The sequence below is a fragment of the Symphodus melops genome (genome assembly GCF_947650265.1).
Source record: "Symphodus melops genome assembly, chromosome: 8".
Lineage (NCBI taxonomy): Eukaryota > Metazoa > Chordata > Actinopteri > Labriformes > Labridae > Symphodus > Symphodus melops.
Window position 1 is genome coordinate 1,865,342 of NC_136698.1, and position 22,347 is coordinate 1,887,688.

Consider the following 22,347-nt stretch of genomic DNA (forward strand, 5'->3'; position numbering starts at 1 on the left):
TTTTTTGTTTTTAGTTTTTTAAGTAACATTTTCCTGACATTAAGGTTTTGGACTCTAACAACCACTGCTTTAGTTTTTGTAATTTCAGAGTTTCTCATGTTAGTTTTTCCTCAAGTGTTTCCTGTTTTATTTAATACTTTCTTATCCTTGTGTTTTTCTGTTCTATTGTGTGCATGTTAAATTATTCAATTCTTTGTGTTTTCACTGTTTTCCTTGTGGCTCCCTTTTAGACTTCTTCAAGATAGTTTTGTTTAGTAATAACATGTGTTTTTTTCTGCATTTGAGTCCAGTTCCTTTTTACTTAAACTACATTAACCAAACGGTACTAAAGAGAGGAATGTGTATTTATATGGCATTTCACATGCAGCTACCCAAGGTGTGTTCATTTTCCGTAAGATGCTAAATAAGGACAGACGTGAATCAACATGAGAAAAACACCCTTTTAATTTGATATATTCAGAAAAGGTTACAAAACCACAAGCACTTATCAGCAGGAAACCAATGATTATGACTGATATGATAAAGAAAAAACAAAAACTAGTACGTCAGTATTTTTAACTGAACCCTGCATTCCCCTTCCCTCTCAAAAAGCTGTTTCACATGTCAAATAAGATCATCATACCAGTGCAAAGCTTTAAAAGAAATTACATTTAAGACAGGCAATATATGTGTATATGTGTAATGTAAGCGCATGGTAGTTATTTAAAAGGACTGATGCACCAACAAATTCATCTGCATGCACTTGTTTTTAACCAATGATCTCAAGATTGATGGCATTCATCCTTTAGTCGGATTATACAAGAAATGTCTTGGCAGTGTTGATTGTGCTGATCTTTGCAAGTACAATATTTTTTTAAAAGCATAGCAACATGAAAACTAACTTAAATCTAGAACTAACCAAAAGCTTGCAAAAAGATTATCAATTTATCTTATTCACTATGCAAAACAAGTTTCAATGTTGTGATCAAGACATGCTGGAATACTCTTTATCTGGTGGAGGTGAAGGTGTTGAAGGTGTAGCGACTGGTTGTTGAGGACGGGGAACCTAAGTCAAGACTGCCCCTGCGGGAGCCCCTTCGAGAGCCACTCCTAGAACCAGCGTTGGATCCGGGAGCAGAGGAGACGTTGTAAGGACTGCTGATTCCACTGGAAGACACTGATGAGGCAGGAAGCATTCGAACTCCAGTGCTTTCCTCTGACATGCAGTTTTCCAGAGCATCCAAGTATGAGATCTTAAGTTTGCTCTTGGGGCATGTGAGGTTCTTTGTTTGCTTTTGGGAATCTTGGAGCTTCTGTGCCGTCCTCTCGTCCAGCCAGCCCATTTGCAAACCGTCTTGTATGGTTTTTCTACTGCCTGTTTCTGGGTCGTGAAAGCCCCCAGTTACATACTGGAACTCAAGGAACCTTTGCCCTGCCTCATATGGCAGCCATTTCTCCTTAATGGCCTCCGCAGCAGACATCTTCTTCCTGGTTTTTACATCCTCAAAGCCAACGTAAGCTTTCTGGGCAGCCTTAAGCTTGGAGACCATGTCCTCCTCTATAATGCCAAGACGTGAAGCCTCTTTGAGGCCAAGCCTATGGCCATTTTTGGGATTAATGATTCCTCCAGTGCATGCCTGGGCCTCCAGCAATCTCTGGGCGGTGATGGTATCCACCAGACCGCGATTTAAAGCCTCTGTGATGGATATCTTCTCTAAATTCTCAGTGTCAAAGATTGCACCTATAGGTTCCTGTTCACCTATTGTTACAATGGGGGAGGACAGAGTAAGGGATACACTGGATATATTTCTGACAGAGTCAGGGGAGTCCAGAGAGAAGCTGCTTGATCTGGAGCTTCGTTCTGTAACAGTGGTGGTTCTTGTTGTGGTCATTTTGGCAAGGGTTGGTGACGAGGGTCTGGGTAGAATTGATGATGTCAGAGTTGATGGAACTGAACCTCCAGACGTCCTCAAAGTTGATGACGACGTCACTGAAGATGTACTTGGCGAAAGTGATGTGCTAGAGGAAGCAGATGATGATTGAAATGTCAATGAAGATGAACTCTGGGGGGCTAAAGCTCTCGAAGAAGAAGAGGACGAAGAGTTCATAGAGGAATTACCTGAGGTTGTTGTTTGTCTTGTTGTTGATGTTGATGATGATGATGATGATGATGTCCCTCTGCTCTTCTTTGCTATGAGTTCTGCAAACTGATTGAGGTTGATGGCACGCGATTTGTATTTGTCTAGATCTGACTGACTAATGACTCTCTTTTCGAGCAGCTCAGTAATATCATACTCTCTTCCTGTCTTACGGTCAACTAACTTAAATTCTGTGGAGCCATCCGGCGCAGTAATAGTGATCTCTTCCCACTCACACTCCTGCTGAGACAGCTCGATGAATGTGTCGTAATCAATCAATCCTTTGTCGTACGCTTCACGCACAGTCATCTCTTTATTTGTCTCTGGGTCGACAATGATCACTCTCCTCTTTCTCGTGGTCGATGACAGCTTTGACTGGTCTGCGATGGGCAAAAGGATGAGGCCGGTTTTCTTATCTGTGATGCAGATTTTCTTGAGCTCCTTATAGGTTAGGTTCTCTTCTGTGTTAGGATCAAAGAACCCCTTTGTTTCAGCATTTGGACTACTCAGGATCCTGTTCATTCTCTCATCAAAGTAACCTTTCCTGTAGGCTACGTCCACATCAATACGATGGCTGTGTTCAGGGTCAATGATTCCACCACTGGCAATCTGTGCCTCAAGCAGTCGGATACCATGACCTCTCTCCACTAGACCTCTCTCTATGGCCTCAAAGAGGGAGATAACCTTGTTTGTTCCAGGCACTTGGTAGCCAGTCACCGCCCTCTCTGCTGATAGAAGGCTGTCTTTATACTCTGGACCAAACAGTCTCTTGCTGTAGGCATCACTTACATTCAGGAAATGGTTGTTGACAGGATCAACTATAAAGCCTGAGGCAGCCTGGGCCTCAAGTAGTTCCAGGGCGGTCCCAGGTTTCAACAGTCCATCTTTCATGGCCTGATAAATGGGCACCACCGTCTCATTGGCCTCATCGTAAATTCCTGCTATGCAGGTGGAACCTTTCAGGTAGGGGCGCAGGCGCTCTTCAATGTCCCTGCTTGTCAATCTGCCCTCCCTCAGCTGGTCCACATCAGAACCTTTCAGCAGATTTGCATCCACTAGATCCATGACGGACACCTGGTCCCGAAGGCCTTGGACTGTTGCAAGCTTTTTAGGCTCAGGAAGAAGCAGAAGCCCTGTGCTTGGGTCTACTTTGCATTTTTTCTTCAGAGCTATGTAGGTAGTTCCTTGTTGGGTGTCTGGGTCAATGTAGTATTCTGGCTTCCTGTTTAGGGCACGACAGAGGTCCTCATCCAAAATGTTTCGATTTATAGCTGTGTCTCTGGGGAGGAACACGCTCAGAGCTGGGTCTAGAATGCCACCTGCAGACTCCTGGGCCTGCAGCAGACGTAGCCCTGTCTTCTGATCAACCACTCCCCTCTTCATTGCTTCGAACACTGAAAGAGGCTTCCCTGTACTGGAATCCCTGAAACCCACAGCTGCCGCCTCTGCTGCTAAGAGCCTACCTCGATCCTTATTGTCCACCAATCCGATGGCACATGCTTCCTCTACTGTCAGCTTTTTATTGGTTGCTGGGTCAATGATGTGACCAGTGGCTGCCTGGGCATCGAGAAGCAAATCTGCACAGTCTGCAGTCAAGATCTTCTGTTTCTTGGCCTCTGCTAGAGACATTTTGCCAAAAGGTCCAGCAGCCACACCAGCGATTGATCCAGTCCCCTTTAGGTAGACCTTCTTGTCCAAAGACACCTCTGGGACAGATTTCTTCCCGTTTTCCAGGCCTTTTAATGTTTGCTTGTCCAGCACATCACAATCAACCAGCTGCTTGGCTGTGACAGGTTTGCGGACACCTTCAAAGACAAGTTGAGAGCCATCTAATTTCGCTTGGACAGGAAGAAGCAGGAGACCAGTGTTTAGTTCTACCTTACATCTCCTCTTCAGGGACATGTATGTTGCTCCTTCTTCACTCTCTGGGTCCAAGTAGAGCTCTGGTCTCTGATTCAGAGCACGATATAAGTTATCATCAATTAGGTTGCGCTCGACTGCAGTCTCCTTAGGAAGGAAAACGCTGAGGGTTGGATCAAGGATACCTCCCACAGACTCCTGGGCTTGAAGCAGGCGCAGTGCTGTGTTCTTGTTAATAAGTCCCTTCTTCATGGCCTCATATGCTGAAAGGGGTTTGCTTGTGGCGGGACCGCCATATCCTACAGCTGCTGCTTCTGCTGCTAGCAACCTCGCTCTGTCCTTTTCATCGACCACGCCTTGGTCACATGCCTCCTCAACCGTGAACTTCTGATTGGTCCTGGGATCAATTATGTGGCCTGTGGCAGCCTGAGCATCCAGTAGCAGGTCGATGCTATCTGATGGCAGAAGATTCTCTTTCTTGGCTTCTGCAAATGTCATTTTGAATAGTAGACCATTTCCAGATCCTGAACCTTTCTGGCCTTCAACTATCACCCCAGCTATTGGGCCTGTGCCTTTCAGGTTAATCTTTTTGTCAGCAGACACTTCCGGCACAGTCTTATGACCCTTTGCAAGCTGGCTAAATGTTGGTTTGTCCAAAACACCACAGTCAAGCAACTGGTCTGCTGTGACTTTCTTGCGGACTCCGTCGAAGACCACACCAGAGGCATCCAAGGGCGGACACTCTTTACATTTCCTCAGCTCAGCTTCCATGTTTTGTCTGAGAGCGGCCATGTCTTTCAGTTCTTTCTGGATGCCTGACAGCTTACTTTTATACATCTCTTCAAGCTCCCTGAGTTCTCTCATCAGCCTCTCTATCTCGCTTCTCAACGAATTCTTTTCCCTCTCCAGGCGGCCCTTGTCCGTTTCACACTGCTTGACCACTTCCACCTTGCTTTCAAACTGATCCTTCCATTTACCTGCATCTCTCCTCAACCTATCATTCTCCTCCTGTATTCGCTGCTTATTGCGAAGCTCAGACTCGAGGGACAGTTTAAGGCGATTGAGTTCGTCTTCTAGCCTTTGGAGGCTCTCTCTGTCACCTTCAGATATTTTGAGTCTCCGCAAGAGATCATCCCTCTCGAACACAATGTCATTGTACTTGGATTGGATTGACTGCATCGTGGATGTGATCTGCAAAGAAACAGAAAGAGAGTAGAGAGGGCGAAGACAAAAAGTTAGTAAATATAAATCAACTGAGGAAATATACAGGTCAAGTTACAGATTAAATGTTTTTATGTTCTTGCAGTAGACCCTCTTTTTATCCTGCATCTTTATATGAAAGAATAGACTTTCATAAAAGTAGCATGAAGTAGCAAGTCCCTGTGCATTCCTCCGACATATCTATGCTTGGCACAAACTACCTTTAACCTTCAGAAACATATAATCGAGGCGATGCCTTGCAGGACTGGGAAGTAAGAATGATAATTGGTCTATTTCTTTTTTAGTTCAATTTGTACAATTTTGAGAATACTAATTCATTGTCATTTTTCCACTCAAGCTTGCCAACCCTGCAGACAAACCTTGTAGACAGTGCATAGTTTATACTGACTAAAACTCAAAATATCAGACCAACTACGCCAACTCTTAACTTCTTCAGATTCTAAAATTCTACATTTTGCAACTTTGCAAAACAGCACAAACAGAAAAAAATCTAAAAGATGGGCGTCAACTTAACAGACAGGTCTTAAATTGCTCAAAGTATCTTTTTTTTTAATATCTGTTTATATACTCAAAGTATATACATGCTGTAGGTTCAAGTTTGCAAAATGTGTCTACACTAGGATGCAACTAAAACATGAAAAGAAGTCATACAGGGATCGGCAGTAATCACATCTTTGACATTGTTGATTCATTACAAACTAACAGAACCATAAAAGCATGCAGCTTTATCAGCGCAGGCAGGGAGACAGCGAGCAGAAAAGCTTTTGCATGCAGGCCTATTTAAACACATACACGTGTATGTGCTTCAATCAGAGTTCCAAGAGGAAGGTGTCTACGTGGGGTTCTAGAGGGGGTTCAGCATGCAAGTATGTGTGTGCCTACAGACAGTGATAGCTACTTGATTGATCCACATTAGGACTCTGATTTGGAAAGACGAGACCACTCCATGTCTAAGTGTCAAACTTCCATGTACCTCGGTGGCCTGCTTTTGTATTTTCTCAGCCTCCAGAATGAGTTTCTCCCTCTCCGAGGAGAGCTCTGAGACCAGGTTGCGGTAATCTACATTGCTGCGCTCACTGGCCTGAAGCTGCAGCTGCAGGGATGAAATCTGGGAGGAGAGCTCATCACTGGCTCCCTGTTTGGATCTCAGGAGTTCCACTTTTTCCTGCCGGGTTGTCATTAGCTCTTCCTCCAGCCTCTGCTTCTCTTTGGCCTGCCCCTCCATCATGTCCTTCAGCCTTTGAAGCTCAGAAGTGCTCTCACTCAGTGCCTTATTCCTCTCCTCTATGGTTGTGTACAGACCCTCGTTCTTGAGGTTCGCCTCTTTGACTCTGGCCTGCTCTTGGAGGAGTTGTTGCTGCAGCGCCTTCAGCTCAGCATTGAGCTGCTTCGTTCGCTCTGCAGAGGTTTTGTTTTGTCTCAAGCTTTCCTCCAGCTCTCCCTGCAACCTAAGACGTTCTTCTTCAACTCTCTTCCCTGACACGCTGGCACTCTCTTGGCTCTGCCGTAGCGTATTAATGGTGCGGTTGTACTCTGTTATTGTAGCGGTGGCCTTCCCCAGCTCTGTTTCAATCTGCTTTCTTCTCGCCGTCTCCTCTTGGTTAGCCGCCCTCAGGTTCTCCAGTTGACTCTCCAGTCCATCTCTCACGGCCTGAAGGTCCTTCATGCGCCCCTGTAACCTGCTCATGTTCTCTTCTACCCTGCTTCGCTCCTTGCGCTCCCTCTCCAGGTCCAGACGCAACTTCTCAAGCTCATCCTTGCACTCCCGATACTGGGCCGCAGTCATTGAAGAACTATTCAGCTTCGACTGCATCTGGGACAAGGTCTGCTCAAGTACATCCTGCCCTTCCTCTATCGTCTTCCTCCTCCGGGTCTCCTCTTCTAGACTGTGTGTGATGTAGACCAGCTCCTCGCTTTTCTCCTCCAGGCGTTTCATGACATCAGCCAGCTCCTCCTCATACTGGCTGCGTTGATCATCTCTCTGCCTCATCAGCCCTTCCACCTGACTCTCGAGCTCTCTCCTCCTGCGCCCTTCCTCTGTGATGACGGCGCGCTGACTTTGAGTTTCTTCTTCTGCCCTCTTCCTTTTTTCCTCAGCCTGGGTCAGAGACAACCTGAGCCTCCTGAGCTCCTCCTCCAGATCCTTCCTCTCTGCCACAGTCCTGTCAAACTGCAGCTGGAGCTCAGTCAAATCGTCATCCTTCTGGGATGCCAGCCTCTGCACGTCAGTGCGGCTAACTTGGATCTGGGATTCGAATTGGAGTTTTAAATTATTGATCTCCGTACTGCATTGGCTCCTTACCTTTGAAATCTCCCTTTGTAGCTCCTTCACCCTCGATGCCTCATCTGCCAGCTGCCGCCGCAGCTGATCGATTTCCTGCTCTTTATTTGCCACACTCTTCTCTAAATCCAACTTGGACCAGCTGATCGTCTCCAGCTCTTTCTGTCTCCTACTCAGCACTGATTCATACTCCTCTTGCTGCTGAGTGTAGCGCTCCTCTGCCAGCCTCTTCTTCCTCTTTTCTTCCTCGAGTGAATATTTGAGACGTGCCACCTGGTCGCTGAGGTCCGACAGCTGGCTCTGGGTGTTGTCCAGACTGTCCCTGGTGGCGTTGACCTGCTGCGCTGCGGTTGCTTTCACCTGCTCCATGGAGAGCAGCTGGTCTTTAGACATGGACAGCTCTAACTGACAGCGAGCGAGAGCATCTTCCAAAGACTTGTTCTTGGAGTTTCGATCGTGCATGTCTTGTCTCAGCAGGCGGAGTTCTTCCTCCAAGAGGTCAATCCTGGTGTTACGCATCTATAAGCAAGACAAAGCAAAGATGAATGCAGAGGTAGTGAAACGTTCTCCAACAGCATCCCTTCAACAAATGTTTTTAATTCACAGTTTTTCAAGGGTTCGATTCATCCAGCAGCAGTGGATCCTGTCTGATGGATTTTTTTACCACTTGTGGCAGAGCACAGAGCTGTAAATACAATGCAGACAAATGTCGACTTTATCTCTATTTACACATCATTCCTTTACTCTTTTTTATGACACTTTCCTAAAATAAATTACTGCTTCATATTTTATATGTGCTGTTTCCCCTTGTTGTCCATTAGGTATTGAAACAACACTATCCCCTCGTGTTAAATTAAATCATCCATCCATTCTTCTGTCTATCCGTCAGTCAGTCCATCCGCCCACTCACCCACTCATCTATCCATCCATCCATATATCAAGGATGCAGAACGAAAAAAACAGAACTAACAATCACACTGAAGGCTCCCAAAAAAACAAAACTTCTGAGTGTTCAATTTACCAGTTGGTCAAATTATCCTAGCTGGACCCACCTCCTATATCCCATTATAATATTAATCCACTTAAACCTGACCCTACTTTATCGAGTCAAACGGGTCGTTTATCAAAAGTCTCAGGTAGAAGAAAAAAAACAAGACCAAACAGTGAAATGACATCCACAGCCCATTTTTAAAACACACATACATCATAGACACACCGTGAGAAAAACCTCAAAGGACCAACATGAAATACAGCTACCTTAATCTCCTCCATGTTTTTGAGCAGCTCTCCCAGGTACTTGTAGTAGTCATTGGATTGAGTGAACAGCTCCATGTAACGCGTCTGCAGCTGTGTAGCCTGAGAGACAGAAAGAAAAAAAACTCACTTAATAACCTTTCCCCTGGGTCACACGGTTATCATTGACCGATCCTCCACATCAATAAGGCCGTAAAAGGCTCAAACCTCTTGGTTGAGATCCATCGATGGCGACTTCAGCATGTTCCTCTTGATCGGGATGTTCAGCAAAGTCTCCAAACCGGACGTGTAAGAGTTAAGGTCTGTTTCATAGTCCTGTGAAACAAACAGAGTCATGAAATCCACGTGAAGAACGTCTCTGTGTGGACATGTGACCCAAAGAGGGACTGCTTACCTTGATAGAAGTCACACAGGCATCATTGTCCCTCAGCACGCTGTCTACTGTCCCCCTCCTGGATTTGATTTCTGAGTTCAGGGCCTTGAGAAGAGAATAATAAAAGATGATTAAACACACACGGACACAGAGCCAAACTCAGAAGTTGAAAGAGAGGGCAGTTAAGGATTGGTGGAGAGACCTTCTGATTGTCAATGAGCTGCTTCAGCACTTCGATGCTGTTGATCTTTGAGGCCTGCAGGGTGTCTTGTTTTTTCTTTGTCACATCGATCCAGTCAATGAGCGAGGAGCTGGTTTGTTTGTAGCGCTGCAGCTGAGGCTCGTACGACTGCAGATCTTGGTTCCTGAGCGAGAAGGGAGACACGATGAGGGCTTGTTTAAAAGAGGAGAGGACAAACATAGATTCACCTTCACACATGTTCACCTTTCAATCCAGAGGTTAAATATAACACGTCTTAAAATACAGCCTTTGAAAAGTAGTTGCTACGCTGGGCTTTATTTATAGCAGGGTCCTGCTTCTTAAACGTCAAGTCGATGGAGTCTTTCCGCACTTCCTTGAATTGTCCCCCGGGGACAAATACAGTTTTTTTAATTTAATTGAATTTCCACACAATATATTGGCGCTTTCCCGTACAATCTTTGTATGAGACTACAAGAGTTTGCAAATTGTCGACGGAGATGTCACAGTGAGATGAATTACGAGCATTTCAAACCAAAACTAAAGTGGCTAACCACAGAGGAAAGGGTGGGTTTAAAGCTCTGATTGAATGACTGTCTCTTAGGTCAACGTCCCAAGTACATCATTTATATAAAACTTAAAGAGTCGGGGGAAAGACGCACAAGTACACACGAGTTCCTGAAAGTTCATGTCTGTAAACTTTTCTAAAACAGAAGTTAAATGAGCAAACGCAGAAACGTACCTGGTGTCGATCTGTCCCAGGATTCGTCTCCAGCGGTCGGACAGCTGGCTCACCTGCTCGTTGTATTTGGACAGCATGATGTCGCACCTGTGGAAAGGCGCCTCCACCTGGCCGTTCCAGTGACTGGCTTTGGCCAGCTCTGCCTCCATGGAGGACAGAATGTCTCTCTTCTGTTCCAGGTCTGATTTCATTCTCTGTCGAACAGTAACACAGAGAAAGGTTCATACAAAATGTGTGGCCAGCATTCACCTCCAACATCACGCTGAAAAAAAACGGCGATGACTTCTGCGATGAATGCATCGTACTCAAACGTAGTTATGTTTTTTAAAAAAGTACCATCAGGGCCGACATGTACTCCTCCACTTCTCTGGGAGTCAGAGAGGTGGTCTCTTTCTCTGTCAGCCTCGCCTCGTACACTTTCACAACATCTTCAGCTTTTTCTAAACTCTCCAGCATGTCCCTTAGAGCCTGCAGCCTGAGAGAGAGAGAGAGAGAGAGAGAGAGAGAGGGCGAGAGAGAGCGAGAGGGTTTAGAAGCGGAAACAGATTCATCTTGCAGAGTTTGAACGTTTCCCTTATTTCTTGGTTTAAAGAACAAGGTTACTTTAATTCCCTTTGTTGCGTGAGAACACCTGCAGGATGTCTCGGTTGCTGCATGGCCGCTCACTTTTAAATTCCCTCTAAAATGTAGATCACTGTTAAATTCTATCGGCACACATGAGTGCTGCATTAAGTCTGCAGCATCTTTTAAGGGCTTCTTAATGCCACGTGAAAATGAGAGTTCTGTCTTGCTGAGTCTCTTTGAGGCCTTTTAAAAAATGATTTCTACGATCGCTTACCGCTGAAGGTAAGCCGATGAGCCGCTATCCAAACCGGCCAGTCTTTGGTCGATGACTCCAATCTCACTGCGGAGGAACTGGGCTTTATCTGAGTCACTCATGCACTCCAGCTCCTTCACGATACGCTCCCTCAGACGCAGGTACTCCTCGCGCATCGAGTCGATGTCCCGCTGCACCGTCTGCAGGACGACACGGGAACGGTGAGGAATTCATTTTCAGCAGAGAGAGAGCTTTACAAGGCTACACGCACATGATGCGTTTGGTGCCTACCTCTATCTGAGAGATCTTGATGCCGCAGTCGTGCACGCCGTCGTCTCCGAGGCAGATGTGCACGTGCTGACTCAGCGTGTCCTCGGCGCCATCCAACCTCAGTCTGAGCGCGTGCAGCTCAGACAGGCTACGAGAGCACGACTTTGTGCACTTCTTCTTCCCCTGATCCGTCTTTACCACTTTCACGTCCACCCTCTTAATCGTACAGTCCCTCTTCTGTTTTTCCAGTTCCAATCTGCATCTTTCTTCCTCCAGCCTCCTCGCCTCCTCGTCGGCTGCAGCTTGCTGCTGCTGAAGTAAAAGCAGCTCATGCTGGCGCTGCAGCTCGGCTGCTTGATTCAGCTCCGTCTCTTCGTGGAGAACTGTGAGAAGACACAACATGTGTTATTGGTTACAGAAATATTTAAAGGAGGAAATTAATTATCCAGTCCTCTGGTCTGTATGTTTATCTCTTTTGAGTTTGCAAAATATTAACACAAATATAAAGTTGAGCGATCATGTCATTAAAAACAGGAAAAGTAAAAGCTTCCTAAAAGATGAATTTATGATAGAACTGGTGGGTTAGATTGCATTGGTGATCCTAATTAAAGATGCACTTCTGGCTCTTGAGCATGACTGTAGAATTGCTGTAACACTGACTGTATGTGGGCAGCTGCACCACCAGCTGCTCGTAGTGGTTCTGGGCTCCGCTGAACTGGCTCTCTAAGTTCCTCTTGTCATCGTCTTCGAACATCTGGGAGCCCACGGAGTTCATTTTGAACTCCTCAAAGTGAACCTCCAAACTCTTGATGAGCTGCCGGTACTCCTCGGGACGCATCTTGGACAGCTGAACACACACACACACACACACACACACACACACACACACACATGATGGTTTAATGCTAGTAAAAATAAATGCCTGGTTTGATATTATAGCAACAAATATAGAAGTCTCATACAACAAATAAATAAATATTTTTAATTCCTGCACGCTTTCTAAATTGCACAAATGCTTTGACAACATTAGCGATGTGTTTGTGTATTCTGGACAGCGCTCTCTCTCTCTCTCTCTCTCTCTCTCTCTCTCTCTCTCTCTCTCTCTCTCTCTCTCTCTCTCTCTCTCTCTTTGAAGAGGTTTGAAGCGCCTTTAAGTTAAAGATGTGACTGTGGAGCCGACGTTATTTTAAAGCTTTGGTCCTCTTTAATTTAATAAATCAATCAAAAATAAATTGCATTATTTTAAAAGACGTGGTATCGTCTAAGTGTCTAAAGTGTTGTCAACCTGACACGGTTGTGTTTACTATAATACACAGTGATTTTAATGAAGGCAAAACTGTCGACCCACCATAGAGATGGTGAGCGAGTTGATGCGTTTGAGATCCAGGAGGCAGTACTGCCAGGCCACCAGACTCTTCACGTTGATGTACAGCTGATTCCAGATCGACAGGATGGCTTCGTAGTACTGCTCGTTCCTGTCAGCGACACACGTCGGAAGTTAATGCACAACCACAACAACAACAACAACAACAACAACAACAACAAGGTGTGGTACGTCTTCTTCCACAACAAGAACAGCGCATGAGCTCCAGTCTTACTTGTTGGCCAGGCTGATGCTGATTGGGTTGGGAGGCGGGACGATCAGGCACACGGAGGGCACCGTCATGTCCAGTCCTCCGGGGCCGGTCACGTTCCACTTGCTGCGCTGACTGTTGTCCCTCAGGATCGCCTCGTCGTTCTTACAGATCACCTTCTGTGGAGCCCGATGAGAACGAATTTCATCAATAAACACAGAAAAACAATAACGCAGATCTTCACTAAGTACTCAAAGACGCTTTAAAAAATAAAAAATAAACAAGAAAGGAGGAGAAGGAGGATGAGAACAGAAACTGTGAGTGGTTGTAGGCATCATGTGCTCGCACACGCAGCAGGCGGTGTGTGTGTGTGTGTGTGTGTGATGTGACGGACCTGGTCCTGTTTGAAGTCACACAGCGCCTTGACGATGATCTGGCTGCTGCTCTTCTCTTCGGGGTTTCGGGGTTTCAGCCTCACGATGCTCTTGGAGCGGTTGACCAGATGTTGAACCTGCCTCTTGTGTTCCATGATCTTCTCCTTCTCCCTCTGGTATCAAATCAAAAAAAAAAAAACATTATAATAGTGATGCAGCCTTTTTAAAAGTGTGAAATTAAACTCACATGACAAATCTGAGAGAAGCTAGAACATGCACTAAAGCACTTTATGAAAACATCTGATCTGCTGTACCTCCAGTCCTTGGAGGAGCTCCAGCAGTTCGTCCAGCGGCGTGTTCTTGTCGCAGGTGAACATTTTACGGACCGTCTCGTGCTCCCTTTGCAGGGAGCTGTACGTCTCATTAGCCTCTCTGAAGAACTGTTGAAAAAAAAAAACATTTAAAATATCATCTCAGCACTCCTCAAAAATCTGCTCCTTTAATAAATCTGCGAGGAGGTCGAAGTCCAGACACTAAACCTTCTGAGTTTGTTCAAATTCATCAGATGCAATCGAGCAGGTTAAGAAATAAAAGTGAAGACAGAAGCAGAACAGTGTTTAAAACGTGCTAAACAAGCTAGCACTCTGTTAGCACGTGAGCTACATTGCTGCCTCCTCTTCAGCTCCATCTTCTCGTCCATATTAAGGCTCGACCGATTTTTGGGGCCGATACAGAAATTATGAAGAGAAAAAAAATTTGATACCAATAAATCGGCCGATATCTTACTTTGATCTGTAATCAATCTTTAGTGATAGATTGATTTGATCCCTGAAATGCACTCATCGACAACATGGTACCTCAACGGGAACGTAACTGAGCATGTACGTGCATTAAAGAGAACTGCTAGTGTAACACAAGAAAACACTATTTGACTGGTGATTAAATCGAGTAATAGCATATCTGCTATAAATTAGCCAACAGGTGCTAATATGGGCCGGCTGATGAACCTGTCGGGCTCTAGTCCGTTTACTCTTGGCTTTACAAATCCAAGATGGAGATTAAAAAAAATAAAAAATAAATAAAAAGAGGTGCTTCAAAAGTGCAGTCATCTCCCGTTGATAAAGAAAAGAATAACCAGAGTGGCTTCATACTGTTACCTGACTGTAAGCCGAGTTCTCCTTCAAATGAGTGTCGATGCACTTGGTAATCTGAAGAAGCCAACTCCACTGGGTCTGCAGAGTGTCTTTGTAGGCCTGAAATAACACACAGACAAGCATCAGTAAAATGCTTCCACATCCCTCATAAACAGCTTGTACTGCTCAGAGACATCTGCACCTCGATCTTGTCTGCAGCCGGGTGGTTGCTCTTCAGGAGGCTGTCCACTTTGATTTTCAGTTTGTTCAGGTCCTTCTCTTTGTCTTCCAGGGAGCTCATCAGTTGCTGTTGTACAAGAAGAGGTTGAGAAATCAGAGGCGGCACAGAAGCAGCTCTAAAGTAGATGACTGATTGCAGCTGCCAAAATGAAATCTGTCACAGATGATTAATCCCTTATGAGATGCAGATCAAACGCCATAAAGCGGCATTAGTGTAATTTAGACTCACAGCGTTGCCAAGAATGTTAATCAACTAGAATCAAGCTGCAAACATCGTAATTCAACATGGATTTCTGCAGCGTGGAGGCGTCCAAATGAACCCAAATCTGTCTCTGAACCTTTGACCCTTTACTGACCGAGTAGCTTTCCTGCTTCTTCGGGATGTACTGGTCGATGTTTTTGTCTCCCCAGTCGAACATCAGCTCCTTCTCCTCTTTCTCGTTCACCCACATGATCTCTTTGGACATCTCCTGAATGATGTTCTGCAGTTGCTGCAGCTGCTCGGTCCGACCAAACGACAGTTTCTGACGAGGGAGAAGGACGCACGTTGAAATACACGTCAGACAATTCGAAACCAGTGACGGAGCAAGACTTTTCTTGACTGGGGTGGCCTAACGGGCCGTGCAAAAATAAACCATCCATCCATCTGGACCAATCACATTTACTCTAACTACTGACACTACAGCGTCACATATACAGGATCTCGCTGTGTATACAGAAGATTTAAAATATTAACAAATCAAAGGAGCTGCATTGAAATTAAAAATCAATCATAGGTCAGGATTTTGGGTCGACCAATCAGACACCTGGCTCCGCCCCTGTTTGAAACGCTGATGTTTTTCTTACCTGCAAACTTTCCCACTCTTGGTCCAGAGCATGAAGACTTGCTTTGTCTCCTTTCTTCATCTGTGGGAAGAGAGAAGAAACTTCAGATGTTTTCTTAAAAATATTAGGAACAAATAAAACAGTTTGGAGCAAAACTTCCTTTAAACATTTCAATATGACCTCAATGTGCAACATTTTACACATAACTCCATCATGCATCCAGTGTGTCCTGAGTAAATGTGTGTGTGAGTCCTGACTGTCTCCAGTGAGGGAGAAGCTGGAGTCCTGCTGGCTGTGTTGTTGTCAGATCTGTGTTTACACGGACGGGACTAAAAGTAAAGCTGTTAACATTACTGATGATGTCAGAGCACATTCAGGGCATCGAGACGTCCCGCCTCCAACTGGTCCACGGCCAGTCAATATCAGTTTAATTTCCTTCTGCTTATGAAGAGTCTCTATGAAGGGTCAGTCTGTCATACGAGGATGCATGTGTACACACCAGTTCGTCTCTGGCCCGGTCCATCTCGGAGCTCCTCTGGATGGAGTTGTGAAATCTCTGGTGGCTGTTCAGCTGCTGATCGATGGTCGCAGCATCGTCTCCCCAGGAGGCCGTTTCAATCAAACGCTGAGGGAGGAAGTCAGAAAAAGAAATGTGTAAGAGATGTAATCTTCTTTGTTTCTATTTTTTTCCGACAGCAGAATGAGGCAGAGAGACAAAAGTTGGATCAGGGCGTGTCGAGAGAATTCATGAGGCTCTTATCTGAAAACATGTCAGGAATCCAGCAGAAGACATTTGGCCTGGAAACTAAACAAAGCCTCTTTCTAACGTTTCGCTGCAGCATGTGTTCTTCTCGTGCATCCTTTCTTGTTAATGTCGGAGATAATGGCTGTGAGTGTGACCACTTTCACGCCGTGTGTCTGACAGCTCACCGCACAGGAATGCTTTCATGTCTGAACTAAACGTTGTGTGCTCAGTGTTCTGCTTCAATGAGATCTGTCACTCACTTCACGTTGTTCAACCCTTTCTATTAAAGTGACAGCCTACTTTTAATTCAGCTTTTATAAATAGAACCAAACTGATTTTCTTTGGACAGACTTGAAGAGGCCTCAGTAACACCTGAAGTAATAATCAATATAAACATGAACCTGATCCTGCTGTAAGTCCAGAGTGTGGGCGTGTGCCGTGTTCGGTCAGCAGTGAAGGGGCGTGCGTGCGTGCTCAAACCTTTTGCTGAGCGATCCAGCCCATGGCGTCCTGGAAGCTCCTCGGAGGGTCGTCCCAGCCTCCAGAGTTCGCTCTGGTGCTCTTCCTCCTGGTCATGGTGCCGGACATGGCCATGTGGACCCCCTTCAGCTGGTCTTTACAAATCTCCAGACTACACATGTGGGAGGATACAGAGGAGATCTCTGACATGGATTCTTGTTTTAATAACACTAAATCAAAATGAATACGTCCACCTGCACCTGAATTTATTTTGGTTCTTTGCCAACTTTAAAACCTTTGATTGTACTTTTTTTTACGGGCTTAAAACCTTTTTTTTGAATGACAAACATTTAGTGGAAAAGGTTGGGAGGGTTATTTGATTGTCTGTCTGACAGAACATGAGTGATGACAGAGAGAGCGGCTTTTCTTACGTCCTGACCACGTTGTCGTTGGGTTGTCCCATCTGTTTCAGGTCTATCGCGCAGCTCTTCAGCTGATCGATGGACTCTTTAGCCATCGCCATGTAGCGCTCGGCGTCAGCATTATTACCCTGCATGGACATTCACAGAGGGTTATGAGAAACAAACTACAGTGCAGAATGAGAAATGCTGAATATAAGCCTCAATTTACAAGTTAAAGTCTGCTTTAAAAATATCATCTGGTCATATGTATTCAATGCATAAGAACAGAAAAACAACAAGTTTATAGACTGAGCTCTTTCTTAGTTTGGTTATTTGTTCTGATGCGTGCATAGATTCAACTTCCTATAGTGCAAACTTGTTTTCTTCTTGCTCGGTTTAACAAACGAAAAGGAATTTTTAATTACTTCTGAAAGGATTTAGTAAAAGCGATATTTAGTGTTTCAAACATTTAATTCACCCAGAACCAATCAGCCGCGAGGAGGAGTAACGAGTAAACAAACTCATAAATCAGATGCTGAAATCATTTCTGCAGAAAGAAAAAAAAACCTCAGAGTGTTCTGCACGTTTGTTGTTGAACTTTGCAGAAAAACAAGTAATTTGCAAGAAGTTTCTAAACACAAAAATGAGGAGGCATGTGTGTGTGTGTGTGCGCGCATGTGTGTGTTGAAACCTAAATTTTTGCAGAACTCACTCTGACAACATGGAGCCATCCGTGGATGAATTTAAAGATGAAATATGGCTCAAAGATTCAGCAGAGCAGTAAACAAAATGCTGCGCCTGGTTTTAATTAAACATTCTGACAGCTACGTTACTCAACGCCCCCCTGAAACATGTCTGTCATTCCTTACCTACAGAAAGAGTGAAGATGCAGCGAGCTTTTATTTTGAAAAATAACACAGATCAGGAGCGTGTGACTCACAGACTTCAGGGCGTAGTCAGATCTCTTCAGGTAATCCTGGCACTGGTTCTGCAGGATCATGGCCCTCTGGTGGATGGCACCGAGGCTGGACGCACTGCAGGGGGCAGCAGAGTGAACTCATCAACTTCTACCATGAGATTATGAACTACAGCAGCAACAAATATGGTGACCACTCTCATAGTTTTTCTTTTTTACGACCTGCCTGCTTAAAATGAAGCGAGGTTTACATACTGAAGCACCACACAGATGTTTCAACGCCGGTGGAGCGAATGAAGACGACAAAGCTGTAATTTAAATTCATTTAGAAACATTTGAAACATTGCCTCACAAACATGGAGAGGACGATGGAGGTCAACACTGAGGTAGTCACTATCGGGGCGCAGATGGCTCAGCGGTTAGGTCGCGCCTCATGTACGGAGGTTAAAGGTCTAAAGACCTGGGACGGCCCAGGTTTGAGTCTGACTTGTGGCTTCTTTTCTGCACATCATTCCCCTCCCTCTCTCTCTCTCTCTCTCTCTCTCTCTCTCTCTCTCTCTCTCTCTCTCTCTCTCTCTTTCCACTGTCCAACAGAATGAAGCTTAAACTCCAAAAACAAAACTTGAAGTAGTCGTTATTTTGATTTTTTTTTAATCCAACTACGTGCTGTTTCATTTGTTGAAAACATTTTGTAGCGAACATGACAGCTAGAAACTTAGTAGTTCTGTTGATCTTTAGAGGTACTGGAATAATTCAGAAGGGAAATTAGGAGCTGCTTTATATTAATGATGTGGGTCTGTTACATAGGTGCTGGCAGGCGGGTAGAAAATCACACTACAAAGAAATAAAAAAGACTTCATCAATGTCATGCACACTCGCACTGAATTTAAAGTCCAACAGAGAAGGTCTGTCTCCAACAAAGGGATCATTCAGAAGTCTTGTTTTGTATCTCAGACTTTTTTCTCCCTTAAATGTGAAGCAGGGACGTTTGTATTGTTCGAGCTCATAAAGAGCGCCTTCTCACAGAACATGCCATCAAAAGTTGGCTCTGTACAGTCAGACAGAAGACGACACGAGTGACTCAGCCACTTTAGACGACGGGGAACTTCCACATTTTACACTCAACAAAAGTGAAAACTAAACCTGTGAGGAGCCAATGTCAGCTGATGATATCAACAAGACATCTGCTGATATCCACTCAGTATAGGGACCTTTACTAGAAACACACTTATTAGTATTGAGTTCATAATGAATGTATTTGTACAACACTATATCTGCATCTCTTAACGCTTCTGTTTTAACACTCAAAGCTAAACCAGGGTCAGCGGGTTGGGTTGGGTTGTAAAATTGTAATTCACATATGAAGCTGTGCTCATCGCATGTGTCCCTGTTAAATAAACATGCAAAATAAAAAGCTGGATCTATGATGAAAATAACTAAAAAATAATCAAAGTTTTGAGGAAACAAGATTCAGAAACAAATCATCATTGTACAGTAAGCAATCTAACATCTTTGCTATGATGTCTGCCCCTCTCTGTGGTGGCATGTTTCCGTGTGGAAGGTCTAAATATGACACGCATGTTTCTGGAGTGAGTGAGTTTTAAAATGTCACAGCAGAGGAAAAACTTCTCCGATCAGTGTGAGCTATGAATCAAACTCAAGTTTTTCTGTGCAGGGAGGAGAGAGCTGCTGAGCAGGCAGGAAGCTCAGTTCTGTCCCTGATAACGTGTTGACTCCCTGCGCAAACAAACCAAGAGTGCACACGGAGGCCACGTCTCTGTGCGCTTCACTGCACGGACAAACAGTCTGAGAACAACAGGTCGAAATATGTTATGAACAACATCAGATATTCTGAGTTTGCAGGAGTGAAAGTGTTTCCCTAAAAGCTCCCTGAGACTATGATCACTGTGTTGTTAAATTGGCTCACTGCGCAACATATGCCTGAGTTATTTCGCTCACGGAAAACTTTGTGTGCTCAGGGTGTGCAGGCGCGAAATGAACACTGGGATATTTAACAAGCTGTCACATTTAATATTTAATGGCATGCAGCGACTGCAAAAAGGGGAATGACAGGTAACAGGTGGCAGCGAGGGTGTCGCAGGTTAATTAAGTTAAAAGGTAATAAATGAATACCTAATTCCGCTTGACATCTGGCGCATCGTTCCTCCACCACCGCTCATCATCACCGCTTCTCCGCCGCGCATCGTTCCTCCACCACCGCTCATCATCACCGCTTCTCCGCCGCGCATCGTTCCTCCACCACCGCTCATCATCATCATTTCTCCGCCGCGCATCGTTCCTCCTCCTCCTGGGCCCATCATCATTTCTCCGCCGCCCATCATCATTTCTCCGCTGCTCATCATCATTCGTCCTCCGTCGCTGTACATTCCTCCACCGCCTCCCATCATGCCGCCTCCCATCATACCATCGTCCCTGGAGGTGAAGGTGTAGGAGTTGTTGTATCCTTCCATGTACGGCTCGTATCCATTACCGCCGTGCACCACATCGCTCCGCGCGTATTGTTGGGTCATACCGCCGCTCAGGTCGCCTCTCGAACCGGCCCTTTGGACCATATTCAAGGCCTTCTGAGATCCGTAAAGACTCATGCTGACGCTGAAACGGCAGCCGCAGCCACACCGTGGGAAACTACCGGGGGAAAAACACTCAAGAGAGGCCTGGAACCTCCAACCCTCTGCTGCAGACTGCAACGAAACTCCAAGGGAGGGTCGCTTTTGGAGGCCTGTGACCACACCCCGCTGTCACTCCCTCAACCTGCTCTGCCAAAAAGTTTTCTCTGACACTCCCCTCCAAGCTCTGCTGGAGGCAGTGTGTGTGTGTGTGTGTGTGTGTGTGTGTGTGTGTGTGTGTGTGTGTGTGTGTGTGTGTGTGTGTGTGTTTGTATACACACTGGTCTATCTTAGAGGGGACCACCAAGAAGTGCAGAAAAGTTTTAAAAGTGAAAATAATTATACAAAAAATAGGAGGTTTTTGAAAATGTACAATAATATTTCGATGTGAAGTCCTTTGAGGAAAAATCAGGTTGAATTATAGGGACACAGTCATTTGAAAACATCATATTTGCTTTTTTAGAAACACGTTTTAAAGAAGGAGACTGATTCAAAGAAAAAGAAGCGTGAACAGTTATGTGAAAGAATTGAAAGTGAAGACTTTTTGTGTCATTTTATTTCTGCTTTGAGGGACTGATTGATGATTTTATTAGAAAGGCTTGAAGTAGATCATGTGCAGGATTTTATTTGCCAGTTTTTCAAGAAAAATATTCACAGATACAACTAATCATTAAGATAATACACAACAGGAAATAGAATTAGTAGGTGAGAAAAAACAAGTTTCAAACATGCTCTATTATAACACTGTGTTATAAACGTGTTTCTTCTTATTTTTGAAAGATTAAGATATTTGGATTTTTTTCTAAACTTCTGAAATGTCTTCCTTCTCCGACCGCTGTGATCCTTTAGAAATGCACGGATTAAATGTGAAATCAAAAGAGCTTAAAGGCAAACGGCTGCAATGACAGCCAGGTGATGATGATGATGATGATGATGATGATGATGATGGTGAGGATGGTGAGGATGGTGATGCAGCCGCCCGACCAGATGATGCCACCAGTGGAAGAAACTACTGACGATGCCATCATTTCGAATGTTAACCTTGACCCAACATGCCCTTCTCATTTACTCTCACACACTCACACACTCACACACTCACACACTCACACACTCACACACTCACACACTTGCCTCCAGCTCATGGGTGTGACTTTGGAAAAACGAGTTTGACTGCTCGACTTAAATGACAAGAACTGTGACATGAACTATCACGGTGTGAAGACTGTTCAAGAAGGAACAATGACAGAGATAAACTTAAAGAACAACAATGACTGATAACTGAGTAATGATATATTCAGACACACCCTGGTTTTGTTTACTTATTGCTTATTGTGATTCATGTTTATATAAGAAGAGCGACAGTGTTCTTTCAAAGTGTGCAAACTAAGTGTTCACTTTGTTACAGGTGAGCAGTTTTGATATGAACACTAAGATGTGTGCATGGTTGAATCATACAGCAGCAGTGTTTCTGAGTGTCCACGTTAAAGAGCCACAATACAATCTGCTTAGTTTGCATTATGCATGGGACCTTCTCAGTCTTTGTTACATCGCTCTCAGCTTCGGCTCTTTTGCTCTTTTGTCGTCCAGCACAAACATGTTTGAAATGCACGTTTGGAAACAAACAAAAAAAAAAAGTAATTTGCAAAGCTTGCAGAGTTTATATTGTAGCTTTGTGATGCTACTTTGTAGATTAAAATATGCTGTGTACACTATTGTTCACAAACATTGGTTGAGCATGTCTTTGTGACGCTGGGCTGAGGACTGTGGCTCAGGATTGCATTCTGCTAAACAGGAGAAGAAAAAGTAGGAATGCCTGTTGATCTGTAAACAGACTTAACATAGATTTGTAAACAGCATCTTTGCATTTTAAGTTTGTTTAAGTTTCAAACAAAGTGCAGCCTCGTACAGCTGCTCAGCCA

General features: G+C 44.7%; 1 protein-coding gene across 3 annotated transcripts; it reads right to left on the reverse strand.

Annotated features, from left to right (window-relative positions):
- Positions 1-426: 426 nt before the first annotated feature.
- dspb (desmoplakin b) lies at positions 427-20,492 on the reverse strand. Of its 3 annotated transcripts, XM_079351144.1 has the most exons (25): positions 19,935-20,492; positions 17,826-17,919; positions 16,916-17,034; positions 16,506-16,656; positions 15,780-15,905; positions 15,302-15,361; positions 14,812-14,979; positions 14,418-14,522; positions 14,240-14,335; positions 13,397-13,522; positions 13,103-13,255; positions 12,733-12,887; positions 12,483-12,609; positions 11,795-11,981; positions 11,156-11,517; positions 10,886-11,064; positions 10,384-10,522; positions 10,048-10,241; positions 9,309-9,471; positions 9,128-9,211; positions 8,941-9,048; positions 8,737-8,835; positions 6,172-7,998; positions 2,099-5,168; positions 1,815-1,998 (listed from the first exon to the last, which is right to left on the reverse strand). In XM_079351144.1, exons 1-25 carry the CDS (start codon positions 20,405-20,407, stop codon positions 1,967-1,969), a joined length of 8,397 nt encoding a protein of 2,798 aa, XP_079207270.1. In that variant the 5' UTR covers positions 20,408-20,492; the 3' UTR covers positions 1,815-1,966. The 3 variants fall into 3 exon arrangements, with proteins under 3 accessions (XP_079207271.1, XP_079207269.1, XP_079207270.1); XM_079351145.1 differs by having other exon boundaries at positions 427-5,168; positions 7,501-7,998; XM_079351143.1 differs by having other exon boundaries at positions 427-5,168.
- Positions 20,493-22,347: the final 1,855 nt, after the last annotated feature.